The 21,135-nt window shown below is 38.4% G+C and overlaps 3 protein-coding genes across 5 annotated transcripts in view; 2 read left to right on the top strand and 1 right to left on the bottom strand.

The window, feature by feature from the left end:
* Positions 1-7,220, bottom strand: part of LOC112577403 — a 53,254-nt gene extending 46,034 nt beyond the window's left edge. The window contains 13 exon segments of the mRNA XM_025260468.1: positions 142-259; positions 718-744; positions 1,164-1,295; positions 1,716-1,844; positions 2,244-2,282; positions 2,424-2,620; positions 2,856-2,989; positions 3,313-3,539; positions 3,829-3,867; positions 4,286-4,463; positions 5,081-5,466; positions 5,648-5,671; positions 7,099-7,220. Of these exon segments, the coding sequence (XP_025116253.1) occupies positions 142-259; positions 718-744; positions 1,164-1,295; positions 1,716-1,844; positions 2,244-2,282; positions 2,424-2,620; positions 2,856-2,989; positions 3,313-3,539; positions 3,829-3,867; positions 4,286-4,463; positions 5,081-5,466; positions 5,648-5,671; positions 7,099-7,174 (1,706 nt within the window). The 5' untranslated portion in view covers positions 7,175-7,220.
* Positions 7,221-11,673: 4,453 nt separating this feature from the next.
* LOC112553405 (deoxynucleoside triphosphate triphosphohydrolase SAMHD1-like) lies at positions 11,674-18,229 on the top strand. 3 transcript variants are annotated; one of them, XM_025220604.1, is made up of 15 exons: positions 11,674-11,812; positions 12,088-12,157; positions 12,373-12,433; positions 12,800-12,959; positions 13,233-13,419; positions 13,746-13,895; positions 14,209-14,256; positions 14,645-14,814; positions 15,120-15,211; positions 15,579-15,635; positions 15,880-16,084; positions 16,260-16,349; positions 16,498-16,597; positions 16,964-17,053; positions 17,566-18,229. In XM_025220604.1, the coding sequence occupies exons 8-14, from the start codon at positions 14,683-14,685 to the stop codon at positions 16,969-16,971; spliced, it is 684 nt and encodes a 227-aa protein (XP_025076389.1). In that variant the 5' UTR covers positions 11,674-11,812; positions 12,088-12,157; positions 12,373-12,433; positions 12,800-12,959; positions 13,233-13,419; positions 13,746-13,895; positions 14,209-14,256; positions 14,645-14,682; the 3' UTR covers positions 16,972-17,053; positions 17,566-18,229. The 3 variants fall into 3 exon arrangements, with proteins under 3 accessions (XP_025076389.1, XP_025076387.1, XP_025076388.1); XM_025220602.1 differs by having other exon boundaries at positions 16,905-17,053; XM_025220603.1 differs by having other exon boundaries at positions 14,209-14,284; positions 16,905-17,053.
* LOC112577402 (deoxynucleoside triphosphate triphosphohydrolase SAMHD1-like) lies at positions 11,779-14,268 on the top strand. The gene is made up of 7 exons (XM_025260467.1): positions 11,779-11,812; positions 12,088-12,157; positions 12,373-12,433; positions 12,800-12,885; positions 13,233-13,419; positions 13,746-13,895; positions 14,209-14,268. Exons 1-7 carry the CDS (start codon positions 11,779-11,781, stop codon positions 14,266-14,268), a joined length of 648 nt encoding a protein of 215 aa, XP_025116252.1.
* Positions 18,230-21,135: the final 2,906 nt, after the last annotated feature.

The raw sequence follows: 21,135 nt of genomic DNA, 5'->3' as shown, positions 1-21,135 counted from the left end.
TCAATCCTACAAGTAATTTAAGTGTCAACAAATGACACATAAGCAGCGTTTGAAAATTTATTTCATAACCCTTGACCTATTTATTTAATAACCCTTGACCTGTGAAGCGGGTTACCAGTGTAATCTCATGTTACTTCTAACCTGTTGAAGCAGCGGTATCGCCCAGTGTCGCCATCTTCACACACACACTCGTAGTCACAGCCGTCCACCCACTTCTGACCCGTGCGGTACGCCTGACCTTTGTAGTAGCACTGGCTGTCTGCAGCGGGAGGTAATAAAATATTGTCATACCGGTATGTTAGCAAGGAGCAGCAGAAAACCTTTTTTTGGAAAGAATTTGGGGTTTCTAACTTACGAAAACGAATATAAAGTGACTAAGATTCTCCTTTCTGTATTATTATATATTTATATTGCATGAGTGTCTACCAGAGATCACACATACACGTGTGCACACACGCAAACCGACTACTAAACATTTTTTTGTGTGTATTGGACACGAAAAAAGCATATTTACACGTGTAAAGGACGAGCAAAATGGACGCCGATGACGGGATAAGAAATGAGAGAACGTCTCCACCTTGTAGGACAAGTCATGTGTATATAAACTGTTTGCGCGTGCACAGTCTACAACACACATTCTACACATTTACACCTTTGTGACAACTGCACAAAAAATGTGTGAATTATTTCTAAGGAGTAATGAAACAATAAACTTACAATAGCCAAGCGACTGCGTGTTAGGGCCTGAAAAATACATTGGCACATCAGAAATATATGAATACTGTGTTTTCCAGCGGGTGGGCAATTAATTTTCCCAAGGGGCCGCAAAATTGGGATGGTGTTAACTCAGTTTTACCTAATACTGATAATATATGGCGGGCGGGCGGTCAGATAAAGCTCTCAATAACCTCGACCCCCTCATGCTGTCACCCGCCAGCGACCATACCCTCCCTGTGTAGCGATAATATAGTGAATGATGGCATAATATCTTAGTAAATATTCTACCCAAAATATTCTACCCCAAAGATCAGTTTCTTTGCTAACTTAGGGTGTTACACACTATGTATGAATTAAATGCTAAAATTTGAAGTCGAGCAAAGAGATGAGATGAAGAAGAGGTAGGTGTGTGTGTGACAGACAGATGGGTGGACAGACGAACAGACCGCAGTATCCACAGAAGCGCTGACAGTTTTCCTGCGCCCACCCGAGGTAGACCCCACTACAGGCTGAGATGCCGTAAGCAGCACAGTTGGTGAGTTTGTCGTCACAGGCGGGTGGGGCTGAGGTGTAGAGGGCTAAAACAGTAACAAAACACTTTGTTGGTCTTAGTCATTGATTAATGCTTGTGTATATGAACGTGTGCGTGTGTGTCTTCTTTATGGACATGAACAACAAACACACATATATATTTGACACGCACATGCTCTAACGCACTTGTAAGCAAAACAAGTGCAGATTTTTATCTTTGCACGAACTCAAAGTCAGTTAACAGCTGCAGGTGCAATCAGTTGACACAATCGTCTACCACCCTATCCTCAATGTCCAACTGCCACAATAATTGTAAACACACATAAACTACAACACATAAGCATACAAACACATATAGACTAGAACTAGAGATAGAATAACGTTGCATGTCATCAACAATATGACGACGATATCGTGGTGACTGTGAACACGACTATGACATCAAAACGGGTGGACACAACACTAACGGGTGCAGAAGCCGCAGTGACGCTGACAGTTGGCTCGGGACCACTCCAGGTACTCTGTGCAAGTGTTCTCTGGGTAGTTGTTACAGTTCGAGATAGCATCCCGACACGGGTCTGGCGGTAGGGTGCCTCCTATAATTTAATGCAATATTCTGTACTTTATATCATTTTCTACATATCTAGCCTTATAAATGAATGCATATGTGTGTAAATCTATGAGTGTAGATGCCTGTATAACAAAACAAGTAGTTACCGACAGATAGGTAAAAGGTTACATGAGAGGCAGGACTCGACAGACTCGACTAATGAGAATGACTTGATAGACTCATTGATACTATAGTGAATAGATAATGGCTTGCAAAATAAATTATGGGTTTTCTTTGACAAGCTTCGTAAAGGAACTATTTCTAGCATATACTAAAATATCCAGTAGTGACAGGATACAGGATAAAACTAAAGGAACAAAAGAACGAGGTTTTATGTTGATCACTTTAGCACTAATATTATATTTAACAGTAACTGCATGCTCACCAGACGAACCAGAAGTTATTGGAGAAACCGTTGCTCGAACTGAAACAGTTATTAAGAAGAGATGGGCATATAATAAGAATGAAACAATCCCAAGAAAGATATAATGTGATATAATTTGTCCTTACATGCATCCACACACACATACACACACGCACACGCACAGAGTGTGGGCCGTCAGACCTGCGGCCATGGCGTCGATGAGTTTGTCGATGACTGTGGGCAGCTGGTCGTAGTCCCGCACACTGAACATGTGTGCTGAGTCTGGGTCGTCTGCGATGGACTGAAGCTCAGCTGTGTTCATGTCCGGCCCCACACCCACGGCCAGCAGCCCGATGTTGTCCAGGCGGGCATAGTCCGCTTGAACAGCTACGTTAGCGCTGGCAGAGGGAAGAACATCCACAGACAATCAACATGAAAAGAGGATGAAAGTAAGAGTTTCCCATTCCGTGTTCTAGAAATGGTGAACCAATTCGTTTACAGTTTGAGTTTTCGCTGAACACGGGTAATCTGGTATTTTGCCTCATATCCCGGTACATGGATGAACCTAACGCCTGATATGATCCACTTTATGTTATAGCGGGGTGGACGGGCCATTCTAACACCTGTGCTCACCTGTTGGAAGACACGCCATCTGTGATGACGATTCCGATGCGCGGCACCCCGGGTCTGGCGCCAGCGTTCTGCGAGAACACCTGTTGCCTGAGAAACTGCAGCGCGTCGGCCGTGTTGGCCCCGCCCCCATGTAGCTCACCTGCGTGATTGACAGTGGATTATTGTCTCATCGTCTCATTACTCTCTTAATCCATTATTATTGTCTCAGCTCCTCAGCGTTTGTTCCCAACATATCACGATGTCTCCTGTCTCAACTTATTACTGTCACTACTATCTCAACGTAGTTTTACTACTGTCTCATTATTATCAATACTATCTCTGTATCTACTGTCTGAAGTTCTCGTTACAACCGTTCACTTGAACAAAACATAGACTAAAAGCTGACAGCAACGATCCATTTTGAAATAGCATATCGAAGAGGCTCTTACAATGAAAGGTGAACGGATTTTAACCTCACCCTGTCGATGGCCTTTAGCACATCGTAGCGGGAGGAATAGAGGTTGAGGGGGAACTCCAGGGACGGGTAGCTGCTGTACTGCATGAGACCCACGTGAATACCGTCCTGGGACACCGGCAGCTTGCTGGCCACGTCTTTCAGGAAGTCCTCCAGCTTGTGGAAGTTGTCTTTGCCGATACTGGAGGACGAATCGAGGAGGAAGACGATGTCTGCCTTACGCAGATGTGCTGATGAACCAGGGGAAAAGGTCAGAGAGTATGAAATTAAGCAGAGGCTAAAAAGACAGTAAACATATTGTAAGGTCGACCTGTGATATTTCACTCTTGGTGGTCAAAGTCATGCGACACCAATTGTCATCACAAAGGTTGCGACTGGTATTATCAGTCTCAAATAGTTCTGGTTCCATTCTATGGAAGAAATTTCGAGTAAGATTTAAAGACTGTTATTATCAGAAAGATTTATTATTCAGATCTTTAGACTTTTGAAATACTCTGAAATAATCAAACTCTGACTTACTAGAAACTTGTGGGAGAAAGTTGGGGTCCATTGGAATCTCTGTACAAAATGAAAAACAATTTTTATTAGAGAACAAATGTCTCTTTGACTCGGACTAATTTTCATGCCATCGTAGAAAATTTTCCTGCTGTTTTTTTTAAAATGGTCAACGTGACATGATCAGATAGTGTCATCTGATAAAACTGTCAAACCAGCTTGTAGAATGTTTACACCATGTGAATTGACTTGATATAAAGTGTATTGTTAGAACAATGATTCAACTGCATGGTACAGTAATGACAAGTTGCCCCAAAGCCTGAATAACGACGAATAAAGTAAAACTTATTTTGATTTATCGAGTTTAGTATCATGTAACTGAACAAATTTTTCTGTGTGAATATGATTGCGTGTTTTTGTGTATCTGTGTTCATATTAATCTGTCTTTGAAGGACTTTTGTGTGTCGCAGTTTCTGTTCACCATTGCAAATCTTGGGTCCAATGATTGCAGATAGAGCAGCAGCCGAGTCATAAGTGTCAGCCCGGTAGAAATACCGGGTATCAGGGCTGCTGGCGATGCCTTTCAACTCAGTCTGGTCCACACCTGCCCCGACACCCACGGTGTACACTTGGATGTCATTGTTCTGCACAGTTTGGCCCTGCACCGAACCACCAAATAAGAGTGAGCTTATTGTCCATGAAGCTAGTTACAGCTTGAACCAATGCTATAGTGACCTCGAGACTAAGCTAGAAATTTCCCCTTGCTGTATACCCATACATTAAAAACTTTACTTATATAGTTCTGAAACATATACATAGTTCATAAAGCTCTAAAGTATCTATAAAAAGTTTTTATTTCCTTGTTAGAAAATGCAGATAATAGAGTTTTAAAGTTCTCAGGTCTGATTACCTTCAAAGGACTTGAAAAATTGTTGTACACGATACTATCTCACAAACTCTGCTAGAAAATACACTTTGTAAGGTACGTTTACAAATGTCATTACATAAATAATGATCAAAACCGTGATTTCACTTTTCACTGATATACTTAACTGACATATAATTTCACCTGTCTTACAGAAAAAGCAAGCATGCAAATCACTGCACCGTTAGGACAGGTGTATTTTGCATTTTTACGTTCACCGACTCTGCGAAACAATCCTGCGTGAGGTCATCACTATACCAATGAATTCTTTACCGACTTGAAAGTCTTGAACAGTCCAGACTATTTCTATTTTGCTTCCAGCAGAGAAAAGGTCAAAGTGCATGAACTGACCTGAAGGATGCTGAGAGCAGGGTTGGCCGAGTGGCCATTAGTCACAAGAACCATAACTCTTGCTGTCTGATCTCGCACCCCGGTCTGAGGAGTGAACATGTTATCCATCGCGAAGCGCAAGCCTTCCTGGATGTTCACCTGCCCACCCACCATGGGGGCGTTGCTGATCGCTTGCGTCACATCCGCTGCAGTGGAATGGGAGTTGAGGTTGAAGACTCCCCGGGCCGTGGAGCCGAAAGTGACTAGTCCTACCTGAACACCGTACGGCCCGATGTTCCAGTTGTTCACAGTCTGCTTGACAAAGTTCAGTTCTTTGTCGTAGTTCACTCTGCTGACAGCTTCCGACGAGTCGACGACAAACACCACGTCCGACTGTGAGGTGCATGCTGGGAATAAATATTTGAAAATATGCAAAGAAACAAGTATTTGAACTGGGTTTTTTTAAAAAAAAAAAAAAAGAATATCATCATCGAGGACTGAAAAATACCGGCTAGGTGTAAAGCTTTGTCCTGCGTACTTAAGTGTGTACACACGAATAGTACAAACATGCAGAAAATGATTGCTTACCCGGTTTTTCTGTTTGCCTTTTACCTGCAATCAGTCAATAAATGAATCAATGAATAAATCAATCAGTGAATGAATGAATGAATCAAAGTGTAGCAACTGACTCTCGAACTAAATTTAAATTAATATTCTATATTTGTTATCGCTCCAGAATGCTAATTACTTGGGATTTAGGATCTCAGAAATCGTGAATAAACTCATATCAGTTCATGTTTGGATCACTAAGACATGAACATAGGAGACACGACTTCCTGTGGTGGAGGTCTTAGCCAGTGGTCTATCTATATGACCCACATCCACAGAGATGTGTCACAGACACGACACAGCTGTGCCTTCCCACGTTACCACCGACACACGGTCTGACCGTTTCACTGAGTAGATTGCAATGTAATTTAAGTTCTGCAATACTTATGTCGACAGTAACTCCATAAGTGGGCTTTGCCAAACAGAGAATATTTCATTGACTGTATGCTTTAAGTTAGTTGGAAGTTAATTCGAAGTTAGTAAATTAATCTTAGTGTGATTTAAATTTTCGATTCACTGAAATTATGCGAAAAGGAAAAGATTGTGGAGACAGTCTGTAGGCAAAGATAAGAATTCTCAAATACATATCAGTATATCTAAAACCAACTACACCCACAATGTACAGTTTAAATTTGAAAATCTGTCTTTTTTTAGGGTTAATAAACTGTTTATGTTTGAATCCCCTTTGGCAGAGGATAAAAGCAATGGAAGGAAAAATTGTCTCATCATTCATCATTACTTTGTTAATGTACAGAAGGTAAAAATACTTGCACCTATGTATTAACACACAGACCAGAACAAAATAGTATATATGTGTGTGTGTGTGCGAGCGATTCCGAGATTTTCTAGAAATTGAAAATGATGTCAGTATTTCTTGGTTTGACTCTGCATTCCAAGAGATGTAGATTTACAAAGAAAAATATCTTTACATCTTTTCTCATTTTCTCTGGAGAAAAGCGTTGGTAGTCGTTGTGTTCTTTTATATAAATTCTTTGTGTAAAATATAATGCAATAATTTGCTGCAAAATATGAAAGTATCGTTTTCCCAGGACATTGAAGAAATTGTTTACATTTTATACATAAGGTGAGGCGCGATAACCATTCTTGCCCTTAAATACATTGATGCAACTAAAATTACACCATACAAAACCCCTAGATTATTAAGGAAGAAAATAAAACAAAATCATAACCAGATGGAACCGAAAGCGCCGAGCTTAAATATGTTTTTGAAGAAGCAGACAATATAGATATTTTCTGTTTGTAAAATACATCAGCTGATTCCTGGGGAACATGTCAGAGAATTTTGTTGTTTTCCACGACAAAGGTAAAACTAAAAATTTTAGTGCCCTTCTCCGAAAGCAGTTTTCTCAACTTTTGTTATAGTTTGACTTACGATTTACAGATACACATATAAATCCAGAACTGCTCACCTTGATCGCTCGCCAATGTGTTTGTAAACCATAATGCGAGGCATGAGACTAGAAGCCCCGCTAGATGGCGTGCCATGGTGGAACTAGCACGATGAGCCGTTTGTCTGCTGGTGATGGTCTCATCGGTTTTATACCGAGTGGGTACATGGGAACTAGTTTTTTAAAAAAATATTTTCCAGAGATAGTCACGTGAGCGCAAGTGGTATCTGTTATCTAGGACTGGTTCCATTTGAATAGAAGACATTACAATTGGTTCTTTATTTCAGTATTTTCAAGACTCAATATTTTAATTAACAAATCTCTCAAAAGGTCTACATTACAATTGTCAGAATGGGTTTAAAAAGGTCATGGAAATTAGTTAAGGACATAATAGGTAATGAGTAATAAGATCACAAGTTTTTAAACTTGAAATATCCAACGAGGAGTTTTTTGCGATTTTTCGACTAGAAGAGACGAGTGAATGAACACTTTCTACAGGTCTGACCTGCGTGGAAACACTGAAGGAACTGAGGTTTGTGGAATTTAGAGAGACTGAGGATCAGTGTTGCTGGTGTTTGTACGAGGTACAAGTCAAGTGCTTGATGATAACAGCTACGACCTTAACAACAGCGATGAATAAGACTTTTTGTTTAGTCGACTATGGCACCTCCTATCTTTACTGTACTAAAAGCAACATCCGTTTGATCAATTTTATCACGAGCCATGTGCATAGCATTTGTGTTAGAGGTCAATGAAAAATGAATACCTTGACCCGTGCTATATCCTTTCCCCCTGAGCATTTTGTAATCAGTAGAGGTAGAGTAGTTTCCAGATAATTAAAGTCCCACTGGAGCCTCCCAAAAAACTTTTTAGAGGAAGGTATTGAGATTTCTTCCTTACTCAATTTCCTGATTTACATCTAGTCACTGAAGAGAGAAGTATTACAGTTAATTATCTGCACTTGTAATATTCCCAGCAAGAATCAACCCTTATTCCCCAGGTCAGCTTTGACGAGGTCAAGACAAAAAATAATAAAATAAAATAAATAAATAAATAAAAATAAAAATAAAAATAAAATAACTTCACCAACACCCTGACTTTTGCAGCAAAGACTCACACAACAAACTCGAGGAGACTAACGAGGGATCATCATAACCTGACGAACATGTGTGATAGGTTTTGTCGATTTCAAAAGTTTCTTCATTTTTTTTGTTGTTGTTATAAACACTGGGTGACTAAAAACTTTTAAAAAATCTTTTTTCTGCTTTGACTTAGTAGAAATTCGAATGTTTGAATTTCTAGTTTGAGAATTCACAATGGCAAGTCAATTTTTTAGGAATTCTGCTATACTGATAATATTTGGAAGAGTCAAATATATTTGAAGGAATTGCTAGCTTTTTAGAAGTGCTTCATTATTCAGAAATTTTTCATGTATTCCGTGGGAGCTTATCACCATTAAAGCTGTCAGTTCGTCAATTTACTGTTTCTGGTTTCCAAGTAACGAAAACTTGTAAAGATAATGAAAATAATGTTAATGATTTGTATAATCAAACCTGGTCTCATCTTTATAAACATGCTTCATAAACAGTATCATGGGATGCTTACATTATTGCCGAAAGAAAGAAAAGGTATTAGTTACTTTTAGCATTTTAAGTCATCTTCCAGTTTTATCCATAATCTAGTTCGCCCTCCTTGTTCGTCCATATTTCGAATAATTTCACAAATTACTGTAATCATCGTACAAGAAGGTCCACCTCTACGCGAGGCATTTTCTCGACTGAAGAAAGAAAAATGGACCAAAATAGGTTCTAAAGGCCGCTATGATAATTCAACACAGAGATAAGAAGAACCGTTATGTCAGGCACACAAAGGAAAGGCGAGGGGAAAAATTTAGATGGCGGATGTTTATTTCTTGGAATTCATCCGTAAGTATGAGGCATTTATACCCAGGGTCCATACGGAGCCCACAGGTGGTTAACGATAGAATTTTGATTTGCACTACGAGTTTTGCAGATATTTGAAAATTCGTTTCATCCACGATGATCTCACCACTAAAGTGTAAAGCCAAGAAATTTCAAAATGTTGAGATAAGCGATGCTCGTTTTAAATAGAGATATTCGGTTGGGTTCCGTGTGGACCTCAGTGGCCGTTAGAGGATTAATATGGAAAGAGAGACATTATTTTACAGATGACGAATGGATGAAGGCAAAGCCATAAGACCCGCTCATTGTGCGGCCACTGGGTGCACATTATGTCCATAAGGCATCGAGTAGACGTCTATCGTCGATAATTCGCGTCATCGTTCATCCAGAAAGAGCATAGAAGGTAGCACATTGTGAGACGTGGTAAGTTCACTCTGCTTAGCAAACCTCATTGCCATGGATGCCTTACAGCTGTCACCCTTCCCCTGCTGCCCTTATTTTGTTTTCCTTTGTGGGGTTGAGATCAGCTGTTGGAAGAGCGGCCGTTGCGATTAACGGAACACCTACGCAATTTCTGATAAGCACAGGTCTCTTTGTGGTAACCGACAACAAAAACAAAAACAAAACTTTGCGGTTATCCAGGATTTTTTTCTAAACTAGATACCACGCATCTATTTATATAACTGGAGACATGCCTGACACTATTTATGTGGTCTGTGTGTGTGTGCGTGTGAGACTGAAGGGACTGAGGTCGAAATGCAAAGAAGTTTACAGTGGGTTAGGACCGTATTTCTAATAACGATATAACGGAATTGTTCAGGTGTCGGCTAATACTCTATGTAGCTACAGCAAGAGGCGAGCTTTTAGGAAGAAATAAATTACAAAGGAATTTCTCTTGCAACAGCTGGCAAAAATAAAACGATTGCAGAGTGTGCTTCCAAAGACAGAAGAAGGTTAAAGATGAATGCAATTTGACCTGCTCACGACAGAGGTTGGTTTCGACAGGGTTACTATCTTAGTCTTTAATATCGGTTTTGACCGGATTCTAACGTCGCAACAGTGGAAAAGCACTGAAGATGATAACTACACTGATGTCACTTGAGGGCGAGAACACGATAGTTCAAGAAATGTTTTTCCATCCTGTTGTGGGACGAACTGACCTGACCCCAGGTTACGACCACCTCCGAGAGACAGAAAAACGTGCAGAGGGAGTGGTGACAGTGTTCTTTCAAACTTCACAATATTTCTTCCATCTCATCTTCCGTAGAAAATAATTCTCTTATTATCTGTATAGGTCGTAAAATATTAGTACGTTACACACTGAAGAAAGGGGGATGTTTTGGCTCCCTGCCAATATTTTTATCGTGTCGAGAGGGAAGCTGTAACGTTCGTGACCCCTTTTCTGCACCACCAGCTTTGTGACACGAAACTGCGAACAGGATACCCCTTTATGAACTCCATTGTTAGAGCACGACGAGGTGTACAGGAGTAACCGGGACGCTCAGATACTTTTTTTTTGTCTCGTCGCATAGATGATGTTTACAACTGAACTGTTGATGGGTGTTCTGTGTGGATATATGTCTTTGTGCGCCCACCCGCTTCGTTACGGTAGAAAACAAAGTAAGGCGAAAGCCTTTTTGTTTGCTTTTTTATTTGTGCATGCTGCTGTTGTCAGTTTTTCAAACTGTTTAAGGTAAGTTTACAGACGAGCTGTAAGTTCGTACTTTTCGTCTGACAAGCTTTGACCTAGCATCCATGACCTCTGCATGGTAATTTTGCATAGGATTCTGTCAAAGATACTCGCACAGGATTACAGACTAGTGATGCTGCACAAGGACAGTAAGCTGTCGTCCCTGTCATGTTGTTGTGTACACTTGTGCTATAAATAACTCGTTATCTCGACGCAGGAGGGGTTTGCTTATTACCTGTGCATGCAAGGTGTGCATGTTGTAGCCGAACGAGTTTTTAACAGATGTCTTATGTCGTTGTATGTGCATCACCAACGAGCAGGTTAACTGAAGTATTACTGAACTGAAATCCCCTGACTCTCAATGAATGCATGTTTTGGATAGTTTCCAAGAGACAGAGTTTGATTTAATCTAATAATTATGTTTTTATTTAAAAATAGTGCAACTTGTTACATTTTGTGCAGGTCATCTGCCCAACAGGTGGTTATATAGAACATGCACGAAGATAAGTTTTCTTCGCTCGAGATGAAAGATGCCCCACGTGAGCATTCTTTCCTGAATATTGTGATCGTCTTTAGATTTCTCAATAATCTTCTAACATTTATTAATTGGCTAGGTGGCTCGAAGCTCACTTCTGAACCGTCTGACAGACTGGCTGGGTGACTTGACTGATTTTTTTTTTTACCTCTTCCTACTTGATTGTTGGACCAATTGATTGATACCCTAAGGACTAATACTGTGTTTTCTTTATAATGTGTAATGTTTATGTGTCTAAAATCATAGAGCAGTATTTAGAGTTTATGTTCAAATATATATATTCCTGAATAGAAGATCCACACAGGTCTGTATAACCAACCTTGAGTTATAAGGTGCATTAGTCGTTAAATATTTTATGACACCCGTATGACAGTCTCCTCCCACTAAGAATTACTTAAAAGTAAGTACTCACTTCCCTATATCTCGTCTAATTGCTTGTATACTTAGCACTCAGGGTATCGTCGGACACTGAGGAATACAAGAACAAAACCGACAAGCTAAAGACAGACGAGGAACCATGGCAGCAGAGAACACCGGATTATGGGACCGAGAAGATGAAAGACGATGAGGTGGCAAGTACTCTGAAAGGTAAAGTTCATCTACGAGCAAATACTGTAACTGGCATATTACAAATGTGCAACATGTCAAATAATGTAGAGAGTGCCGTGTAAGTAAAAGAAGTTTTAAAATGTAATGTATTGTTTAGCTTTGATTTAAAAAAATTAACATTACCTGCAATGAAGGCTCCAAAAACAAAGACATTTTTATAATGACATCATTATCATGTCAATCTAGTCCACCCATTACTGTCCATCTCATAATATGAAATTGCAAAGATGGATGCAACTAGGATATCTTTACAGGTTGGGATGTCAAGGACAAGGAGCCCCATGAGTTCCCTCCGGTGGACGTGGAGAGGAAGTTGAACATCTCGTAAGCTTTCTTAGTTTTCTCTACATGCAGTGACAATACTGAGAGAAATTATTCTTTTCTCATTTCACAAGTCCAGCTTGTCTTGTCAGACACACTGTTTGCAACGTTGGGATATTTTGTTTGCTGGTTCCTGGCCATTCAAAGCCCATTTAGTTTAAATGATTTTTGTATTTTTTTTTGTTTTACTTTCTAAAATTCTTCTTTTTTCTTTTAAGTACGCAAGATGGTAAAAGGGAGACAAATGTGAATCCTTCTACTAAACGACAAAATACCAAGGTAAAAAGGTCACTAATAATAATAATCGTGCTTACTTATTTAACAGTTCGTGTTTACCTACTCAATAGTTCGTGTTTACCGATCTAACAGTAGGCTCAATGGCCTTTACAAAAGCGATTAAAAATAGACAAATAACACTCTTTCGCTTACAAACCAAACACGTCAACAGAGGAACGCAGACAAACAGGACACAGTGACAGCTCATCATTTAAAGATGTTAAATATAAATCTCCGAGGTAAAGAACTGAGGGAAGAGAAGAAACACCAGAATTGTATCGACAGTCGAGATGGGCAGGTATTTGTGTAAACTTGTTTTAAAGTCATTTTTAATCCTCGTTCTTATTCGTTTCTTTGCACTTGTTACAGGTGGTTAACGATCCAGTGCACGGCCATATAAAACTTGTTCCTCTTTGTGTCGCCATCATGGACACTCCACAGTTCCATAGACTGAGGTACCTGAAACAGATGGGCACTTGCGACTTTGTCTACCCTGCCGCAGTCCACACCCGCTTTGAACACTCCTTGGGTGAGAGAACTAAATATGTCGAAAACAGATATTGGAATAAACTAACAATATGCCAAAGAATCTTAAGTTATGATAAAAAAAACGCGTAATCAAAAGTTTTTAAAAAATGGACCCCTGTAGTTTCTATTTTCATAGACTAACACTTAAATACATTTTCTGTTATATAAGTAGATTACTGTTATACATAGCAGATAATTTATCGTTATAAGGCAGTATCAACCAGAATTAAAATACTAAAAATAAGAAATTATCTCCTTTTTGATAAACTTTCAGGGTGTACCATCTAGCTGAGCTGCTGATTACCAGTTTACGAGAGAGACAACCGGAGCTCAACATCACTGATGAAGACGTGTTGTGCGTACAGATTGCGGGCCTTTGTAACGACCTGGGTCACGGCCCCTTCTCGCAAACCTTTGACACTATTTTCATTCCATCTGCCGACAGAAACAAAAGATGGAGAGTAAGACCACGTTTTTCCCCCGATTATGTTGTCTCTCTTGCATTTAAAAGAAATGGCTGAGATTAATTTATAATAAATTTACACATCAATGTAAAGTGAAACGTGTAAAAGCGTTTTACGATAGTCTTTTTGTGAAGGTGATTATCTTTGACGGTAATAGAAAAAAATGTACATGTGTCTAATGGAGGTAACATGCTTTTTCTGTAGTATTACAAGGTAAACCATTCAGTCTAAATTACGATTTACAATAGGAAACAGTCGCATATCTTAATCGCAAACACCCCGTCTCCAATGACTAATATTCACACCCTTACTAATTTTACTAGCACGAACAGGCGTCTGCTGCCATGTTTGAGTACATGTACGAGGATCCCGCTAACAACTTGGCCAGCAAGTTCGAGGAGTGTGGTCTGGATGAGACTGATCGCATTTTCATCAAGGAACAAATCGCTGGACCGCTTGTTGAAGACAACAGTGTAAGGCTTTATTTAGTCTTTCATTCACGCCAACGGAAACAGATCGACTGAGTTGATGCTTGGCATAAAAACTAGCTGAGCATAATCTTGAAAAATAAGTTGTTTCAGCAGGCACAGGTAAAAATAAAATAATCTGTAATCCTACACCAAATGTAACAAACTATATAATTATTTTCATTTATTCATTGATTATTCAGTTATAAGAAAAGAAGCTGAATCATGATCTGATAACAACACATAACAGCTCTCAAGTTTCGAATAACTATAAAAATATTTCTACTTTGTAAATTTTTTGTTTCATATCCCTCTTCAGGATTGGCCTTATTATGGAAGACCACAGGAAAAGGCTTTTTTGTATGATGTAAGGAAATGAGCTGACACGATTCCTTGTGAGCTCTTTTTCAAATTATTTATCAACTGCGTTGTTGCCACTAATTATTTTTTTTTTAATTTCTGCTAACACTTCTCAATATTTCCGTCTCAATATTTTATTCTAAGGCTTTCTAATTATGGTTATGCTGAAAGAACTTTTTATTGAAATAAATCAGCACCCACTTTTTAGCATTCAGCATGAAATGAATCTGTCGCGATCTTCTAATCTGTAATGACAGCAGATGTATTAACAAACTTATTAACTGAGATATTTGACAAAACACCAGGTTGTTGTTGTGTTTATATATTATTCGTTTATTTCGTATTTTTAACATTGACGCATTATTCTAGAAACTTCCCTGAAAATTGTCCTGCAGATTGTAGCCAACCGGAGAAATGGTATCGATGTCGACAAATGGGACTCTATCAGAAGGGACTGTTTCATCTGGGGATGGAGAGCAACTTCGACCATCTACGATTAATTAACTTCGCGCGAGTTATTCGCGTGGATGACAGCAAAGAAACTCAAATATGCCTTCGAGATAAAGTAAGTCAGGAAAATGTTAGTTTTTGTAGCAATATTAGGCTGCAAGGTCTCGGCATCCTGTGCAATATTTTTTACACGGTGTATAAGCAAGTTTCATTACCACCAGTCTTTGCATGTTGCATTAATACATACACCAATTAGGAGCAATTCTGAAAGGAATGTGCTAAAATCAGTTACAAATGGAAGACAACCTAGTGCAAAACTTCTAATGATTTGGCAGATGTTTGTAAAACTAATCACCAGGTGCAAGAAGCATACGATAAAAATCTGACTGTAATTGTTTATTTATTGTAAACTATTTGCAGGAGGCGTTCGGAATTTACCAGATGTATTTTATTCACTATTCGGTTCACAAGACAGCCTATAAACACAGAGTAACCAGCGCTATAAGCCTTATGTGAGTACTGAGTGAAGAAGTGATGATGAGTAAGTGTCAGGAGGCGGAGAAGAACAGTCATGAGCGCATTCGTCCACAAAATACAACGATTGGTTTAAGACTGTTCAGATTGCAAAAGAGATATAAAACACCGAAAATACAAAAGCTACATAGTTTGTCTTCTCCTTCACAATAATCACAAAGCAGTAAAGAGCTTTTCAGTAATGCACGAGCAGTGATCAACAATGTAGCAAGATATTAGAACACACTGGAAACAGCATACCTTATAATTATTGTGTGTGTGGAAAGTGAGGATCGCTCATATAATCACATAACAGCTGTATGACATGCTAGAGACTAATCATTTAAATTATAATGATGTGCACAGGATCGCAGATGCACTGAAAGAGGCAAACAGTGTAATAAAGATGCCAAAAAGAGATGGGTAAGTTTGAATGTCTTTTTTAAATCAGGCAGTCAATGCTGTATTATGTACTATTGCATTTAACTTGTTTGTTGCCTCTCTGTGTTATATATATATAGATAACGTAAATGTAAGGATATTTACAAAAAGAAGAAAAATCAAAGGTTCACAAAACCGTTAACACGAACTAGTTTCGTAGCTATTTAAAGACTATTTGTACACTGCTATAAACCAGATATGCATCATTGTAAATTGCATGTTTCAGTACAATGGTCATGATGTCAGAGTGCATCAAGGAAAAGAACATGGACGCCTACTTAAATCTAACAGACGAGGTCATCCGTCAGATTCTCCTGAACCCTGACCCGCGTCTCGAAATAGCACGACAACTTGTGCGAGATGTGTGGCGCCGGAAGTTGTACATGTTTGTTATTGAGAGTACCCCCATTCAAAGCAGACGATTTACACATGTAAGAAGAGATGATGATGAGAGAGCAAAAGAGCGAGAGAGCGAGAGAGAGAGAGCGCGTGAGAGAGAGAGAGAGCGCGCGAGAGAGAGATTACATATTGCATGTAAAAGTTTTTGTTATATATAATTTTCATTTGAAAGCTAGATATTAATTGATTAATTTAAATTAATGACAGGAACAGGAAGATGAAATCAGAGATGGGATACTTAATGTCCTAAAGCAGAAGAAAAATTCTGTTCTTCGCAAGGAGCATGTCATCATTGAGGTAAGAGAAATCTTCGCTGTTTTTAACACTTTTTATTGCATTGTTGACGGCTGTAGTATTTTCAGATTGTAAACAGTGACTTTCAGTAAACGTTTTATCGTTAAAAACGATTTTTTTCTTACTTTGGACATTCATGGGATTGTTTCAGCTAGTGAACTTTAGTTTTGGGATCGAAGAACCCCATGGAGAACATTTACTTCTATTCCAAAGCCAACCCAACCGTTGGGAAACGTCAATCTGCAGAGCAGGTAATTTCATAATTGTTTTAAAATGTTAAATTTACTCTTAAATCATATTGGTACTATAAAGGTTTAATGTACTTTTAGTTAAAGCTTTCTATTCTTACGATGTTCTTATATAATCCATTCACTAATTCACTAATAATTTAAATGAAAAGTAAAGAAGTTTCAACCAGTGAAACTCTATCAAATAATTACTTGTGTTTTGCTTGATTTGGGAAATAATTTATTGATTTATTGCACTCAAAAAATTTAGATTATAATTTTTTTATGGCATTTTCGTTTTATTACTTGCGTCATATAATTAAAATTACAGATTACATATCTCATGCCAAAAACTTCTGAAGTAACAGTTGAATTCGGGTATTTTTAAAGCCAAGTGAGTCTGACGCTGATGGAGATAAACAGAAATGTCAAGATCTGTGGGAGGCCTTTGAAGAGTGGTTTAAAGAAAAACTGCAGAAGGTACCCTTAAGTTACACGCTTTTCCGTACAGTATACCTCGTATTTCAATACTGACAATTGTTCAGTTTTTTTGTTGTTACTTTTGAAGTGCATGGAGAATCTAGCAAAAAGTATTTCATCATTAAGATTTAAAAGTTTTCTTGCTTTTATTTTTTTAAATCATTTCAAACATTTTGTAAGTTTATTATCATATAATTGCGTGCCTTGAAGTATTTTATTTAGCTTTTATATTAAGAATTTTTTTTTTCGAAAATGATAGATTGCGAGACATATTTTTGACTCCAATCTTAAACAGCCAATATATTACAGACAACAAGAAAGTATCTTTTCTTGAGTGAAAAATCTAGGCTTTTATTTCAAAGAAATGCTTGAGTCAACATTTGCTTTTTCAATTTTCTTCCACTGTCACGCACAGGGCAGAGAATCCATTTCAAAGTTTCATAAATAGACAATGATAATAGGCACAATTGCCTCGGTTATGAAGGGAAACACTTTTGTTTGTAATGTCCTAGGGAGACGCACAACTCCACAGCCCCACGTGATCACCGTCTCTGTGGCACTGCAACTGTGATAGAAACCTGGGCAGCATTGTCTCATGTTTCATTTGCTTTATTTTCTTAATTATTCGCCATTGCCATTCAAAAATCTTAACATAAAGCTCAAATCTATTTTTAAAGTGGTTTTCTTTGAAAAGAACAAGTTCAGTACTTTGAAGAATTAGCCAATACGTGGCTTCATGCATCTTCAATGTATGTTCCTAAGACTGGTATCGAAACATTCTTCTAGTGGCCGATATTTGTTGTGTTGGGTGGGGTGTCCATTGAATTCGGTAAGAGTACAAAACATGTTATACTTATCCCTTGAATATTGTCAGATTTCATAAAAGATGATTTTTTTGTGCAAAATTATTGACTATATTGCTAGTAAAACTTTAGTAGAATTTGTTCGCAAACTTTGATAAATAATGTAAGCACACAAGGATGTCTTAAGTAAAAAATAACTAGCTAATATTCACTAATACTCACAATACATGATGCGTAATACTCAACACCAGCATTGCATTTATTTCTTGTATCTTAGTGACCAGGTTACATTCACTTGTTACATTGCTATGCACTTTTTGCAGACCATAAAATAATTCATGTCATTGCTGTGTCACTGAAATAAAAAAACCTACAAAGATCTTTTCAGAGTTATCATTCATCTGAGTGATATACAGGAAAATACTACACTAAAAGGAAATCTTTGTGATTGTCATGTAGAAAATGAGTATAAATGTGAAAGCAAATAGTAATACTTGTAATGAATTTCCTCCAGGTTTCTTTCATTTATGACAACGAAAGTTGCATAATTTATTAGTACTTTCTCAAGAAAGATCATCTAAGACCACACTATCTTATTTATGACAGACCTTTCATTCTGCCGACACGACTTTGTAAGTTTTACACACAATAAATAGTTTTAATTTTGTATTAATAATTTAACAGCAAATAAGTCATATTTTTGGTTCCTCTTTTACATTCTGGAATACATTTTCTAAAAGTTTACATGCAGAAAGTTCACTTTATGTGCCCAATATATTTTTTCAAAATGATGTGAGATTACAAATGTTTTATTTCTTCCGCGAAGGGAGATAATAAGGAAAATGATACAACTGTTTTTTTCATCAATCTTACAGTCGTTATTGGCTCTGTCATTGTAAATAACCAGTCAGCAAGGTCTAATCTAACTGTTCCTTCAGCAAAATTACAGTGCGCGATAAAAAGTGTTACGGGAAATAAACGAGTTTTTTATTGTTTGTTTGAAAGAGGATTTACTCTGTGTCGCCAGCTTTTCTTTCTCATTCACTCACACACGCACACGCTTTCTCAGTTTACATTGAAAGTTAAAGTGAAGAAAAAATCAAAAGAAAAAAAAAGTGGTGCTGAATACTATATACTATGTAAGAATGTAAAAAAGAGAGAAAACCCCAAGAAATAATAATGTCCGTTATTAAATCAGAAACAACTGTGAACAGAAGGACCAAGATAATCAACTGCATGTATTAGGGTAACTGAAAGTTATCAGATTTGAAGTTAACACTGGTGTTCAGGCTTTATCTAGTAGTTCAAACAACATGCTGATAAAAAGAAAGGTGAGCTTGCACACCTTCTCAAAGTGTCAGTCAATTTTAGGATCAACGAGTGTGGGGTATAGTCCACGCGATAGAATCCAGTTGCATTATTTTGCCGCTTGTTCTACGGAATGTGTTTGGATAAGGGAAGGTAAGACTTTTTTGTGCTCCACCACCTGTAGTATGCTTTTAATGACGGAACATTTTTCGGCCTTTGAACCCTTTGCTGGATCATTATTTTGTAAACCAGTCGATCAACACTGCGCAGAGGTGTAGAGGTTAGCTGGAGACTACGAAGAAAGCTGTCGGTGCACGTTTCAACCCGTGTTATCACATTAACGTCTATTTCTGTCACCACGAGCTCAGTTCTTGCTTACCACGAGTGTAGTGTGAATATCAGCGTAGAAGTGTCTCAACACTTGTTTATCAGTGCGTGATACGAGGACAAAAGACAAGCCTGTGCAAGCGTGCTGGAACAGGTACCGGTGATAGTTTAAGGACATGTACAGGTTTATACGCACTTATACTCATTAGCCGCAACGTTCTACACTAACACTGTACCTGGAGCCAGGTGTGATAATTAGTAACAGCCTCTCTCTCTCGCAACGCATCGTGCTCTTAGACATAACGGGGTTTGTGAGATCAAACTTAAATGAACACTGTTATATTTTTTATATTTCTTTGGACATTCTTTAATTAATATTTTGGTTAATTAGTCCATGTTTTGGGCTATGCTGTAGACATTTTCTGGGAAACGTCTGTCCCGTGATTGCAAAATTTCTCCCTTCCCTTCGCATGGACAAATTTTGTATTTTCTTCAGTAGATTCAACCCCCTTATCCGCCTCATATTAAAATTTGAAATGTAAGTGGTTAAATAGTCGCCATTGTTGCCGATATAATACTCGCAAACTTAAAAATAAATGCCGAATACGTGTACAGACCCATTCTTAGCCCCCTTGGGGCTCGAGGCATAGGATATGTGCGGGGCCCTCAACGCAACGATCGCCACGGTTTTAATCAAAAGCGCGGGGCCCCAGGCAGATGCCTCGTCTGCCTGCCCCTATGCACGGCCCTGTGCGTGGAAATAAATGACAGAAAGTTTAGGAGCTGGCTACTGTCCTGTGAGTTACTGACCGCAGTAAACTTGATTTTGATTTTCACTGTTGAACGCGCTGAGCGGTCTGTGTTTGAAGCTTGTTTCTTTTAATAATTCTCAAATCAGTCAGAGATAACGTGGGCTAAAGCCACAAAAGACACGCAGACATTTTTTCCCATAAGCTTTAGATAAATCAGCTAAATATTTCCATTGTTACGAACACACATAACAATGCCGCGTAATACAATATTATAAAGTGATAGCCCAGCAAGTCTAGCTTGACGACCAGCTGACTGCTGAATGACTTGACCTTAAGGAGTTGGTGTCAGCAGGAGAGACTTGTCTAAACTCGTTGTTACCTTCTCAGTAATAAATCTTTCTATGCCTGGAAGAATGCAAGTAATGGTTTGATAAGGGATTCAAAGTGTTAAGAACATTTGGTCTTGTATTTTTATGTTATCTGTTTTGCGTGTGCATGTGCCTCTTATATGCAAGAAAATAAATACATAAATAGCAGATTATGAAGCTTTGAAGTAGACAAAACCTTAACACTGCGGTTTTCTTAAAGACACGTTTTGTGGATTACTTGATGCGTGGTATTGTTATGTTTTCTACTTACACCTTGTGATACTACACACAGAGTACAAATGCTGATTTAGACAAGCAATACCCTCACGGACTTGTGTTCATCGACAATTCTCTGCTGTCTATTTGAGCGTGTCTGTAAGTGTGTCTGCATGCTCCTTTGTATAAGAGAAATCTCACCTTGCTTGGCAAACTACAAAGAGCATGTCCATAGTGATCTTGCCGGTATCTAAAGAAATCTTACTGGAGCGTCAGACGGCCATTCAGTACTGTCCTTGTACTGTGTT

Source organism: Pomacea canaliculata, linkage group LG12 (genome assembly GCF_003073045.1).
Source record: "Pomacea canaliculata isolate SZHN2017 linkage group LG12, ASM307304v1, whole genome shotgun sequence".
Classification (NCBI taxonomy): domain Eukaryota; kingdom Metazoa; phylum Mollusca; class Gastropoda; order Architaenioglossa; family Ampullariidae; genus Pomacea; species Pomacea canaliculata.
Note: the sequence above shows the minus strand (reverse complement) of the source record. Positions and strands in the feature narration are given on the sequence as shown.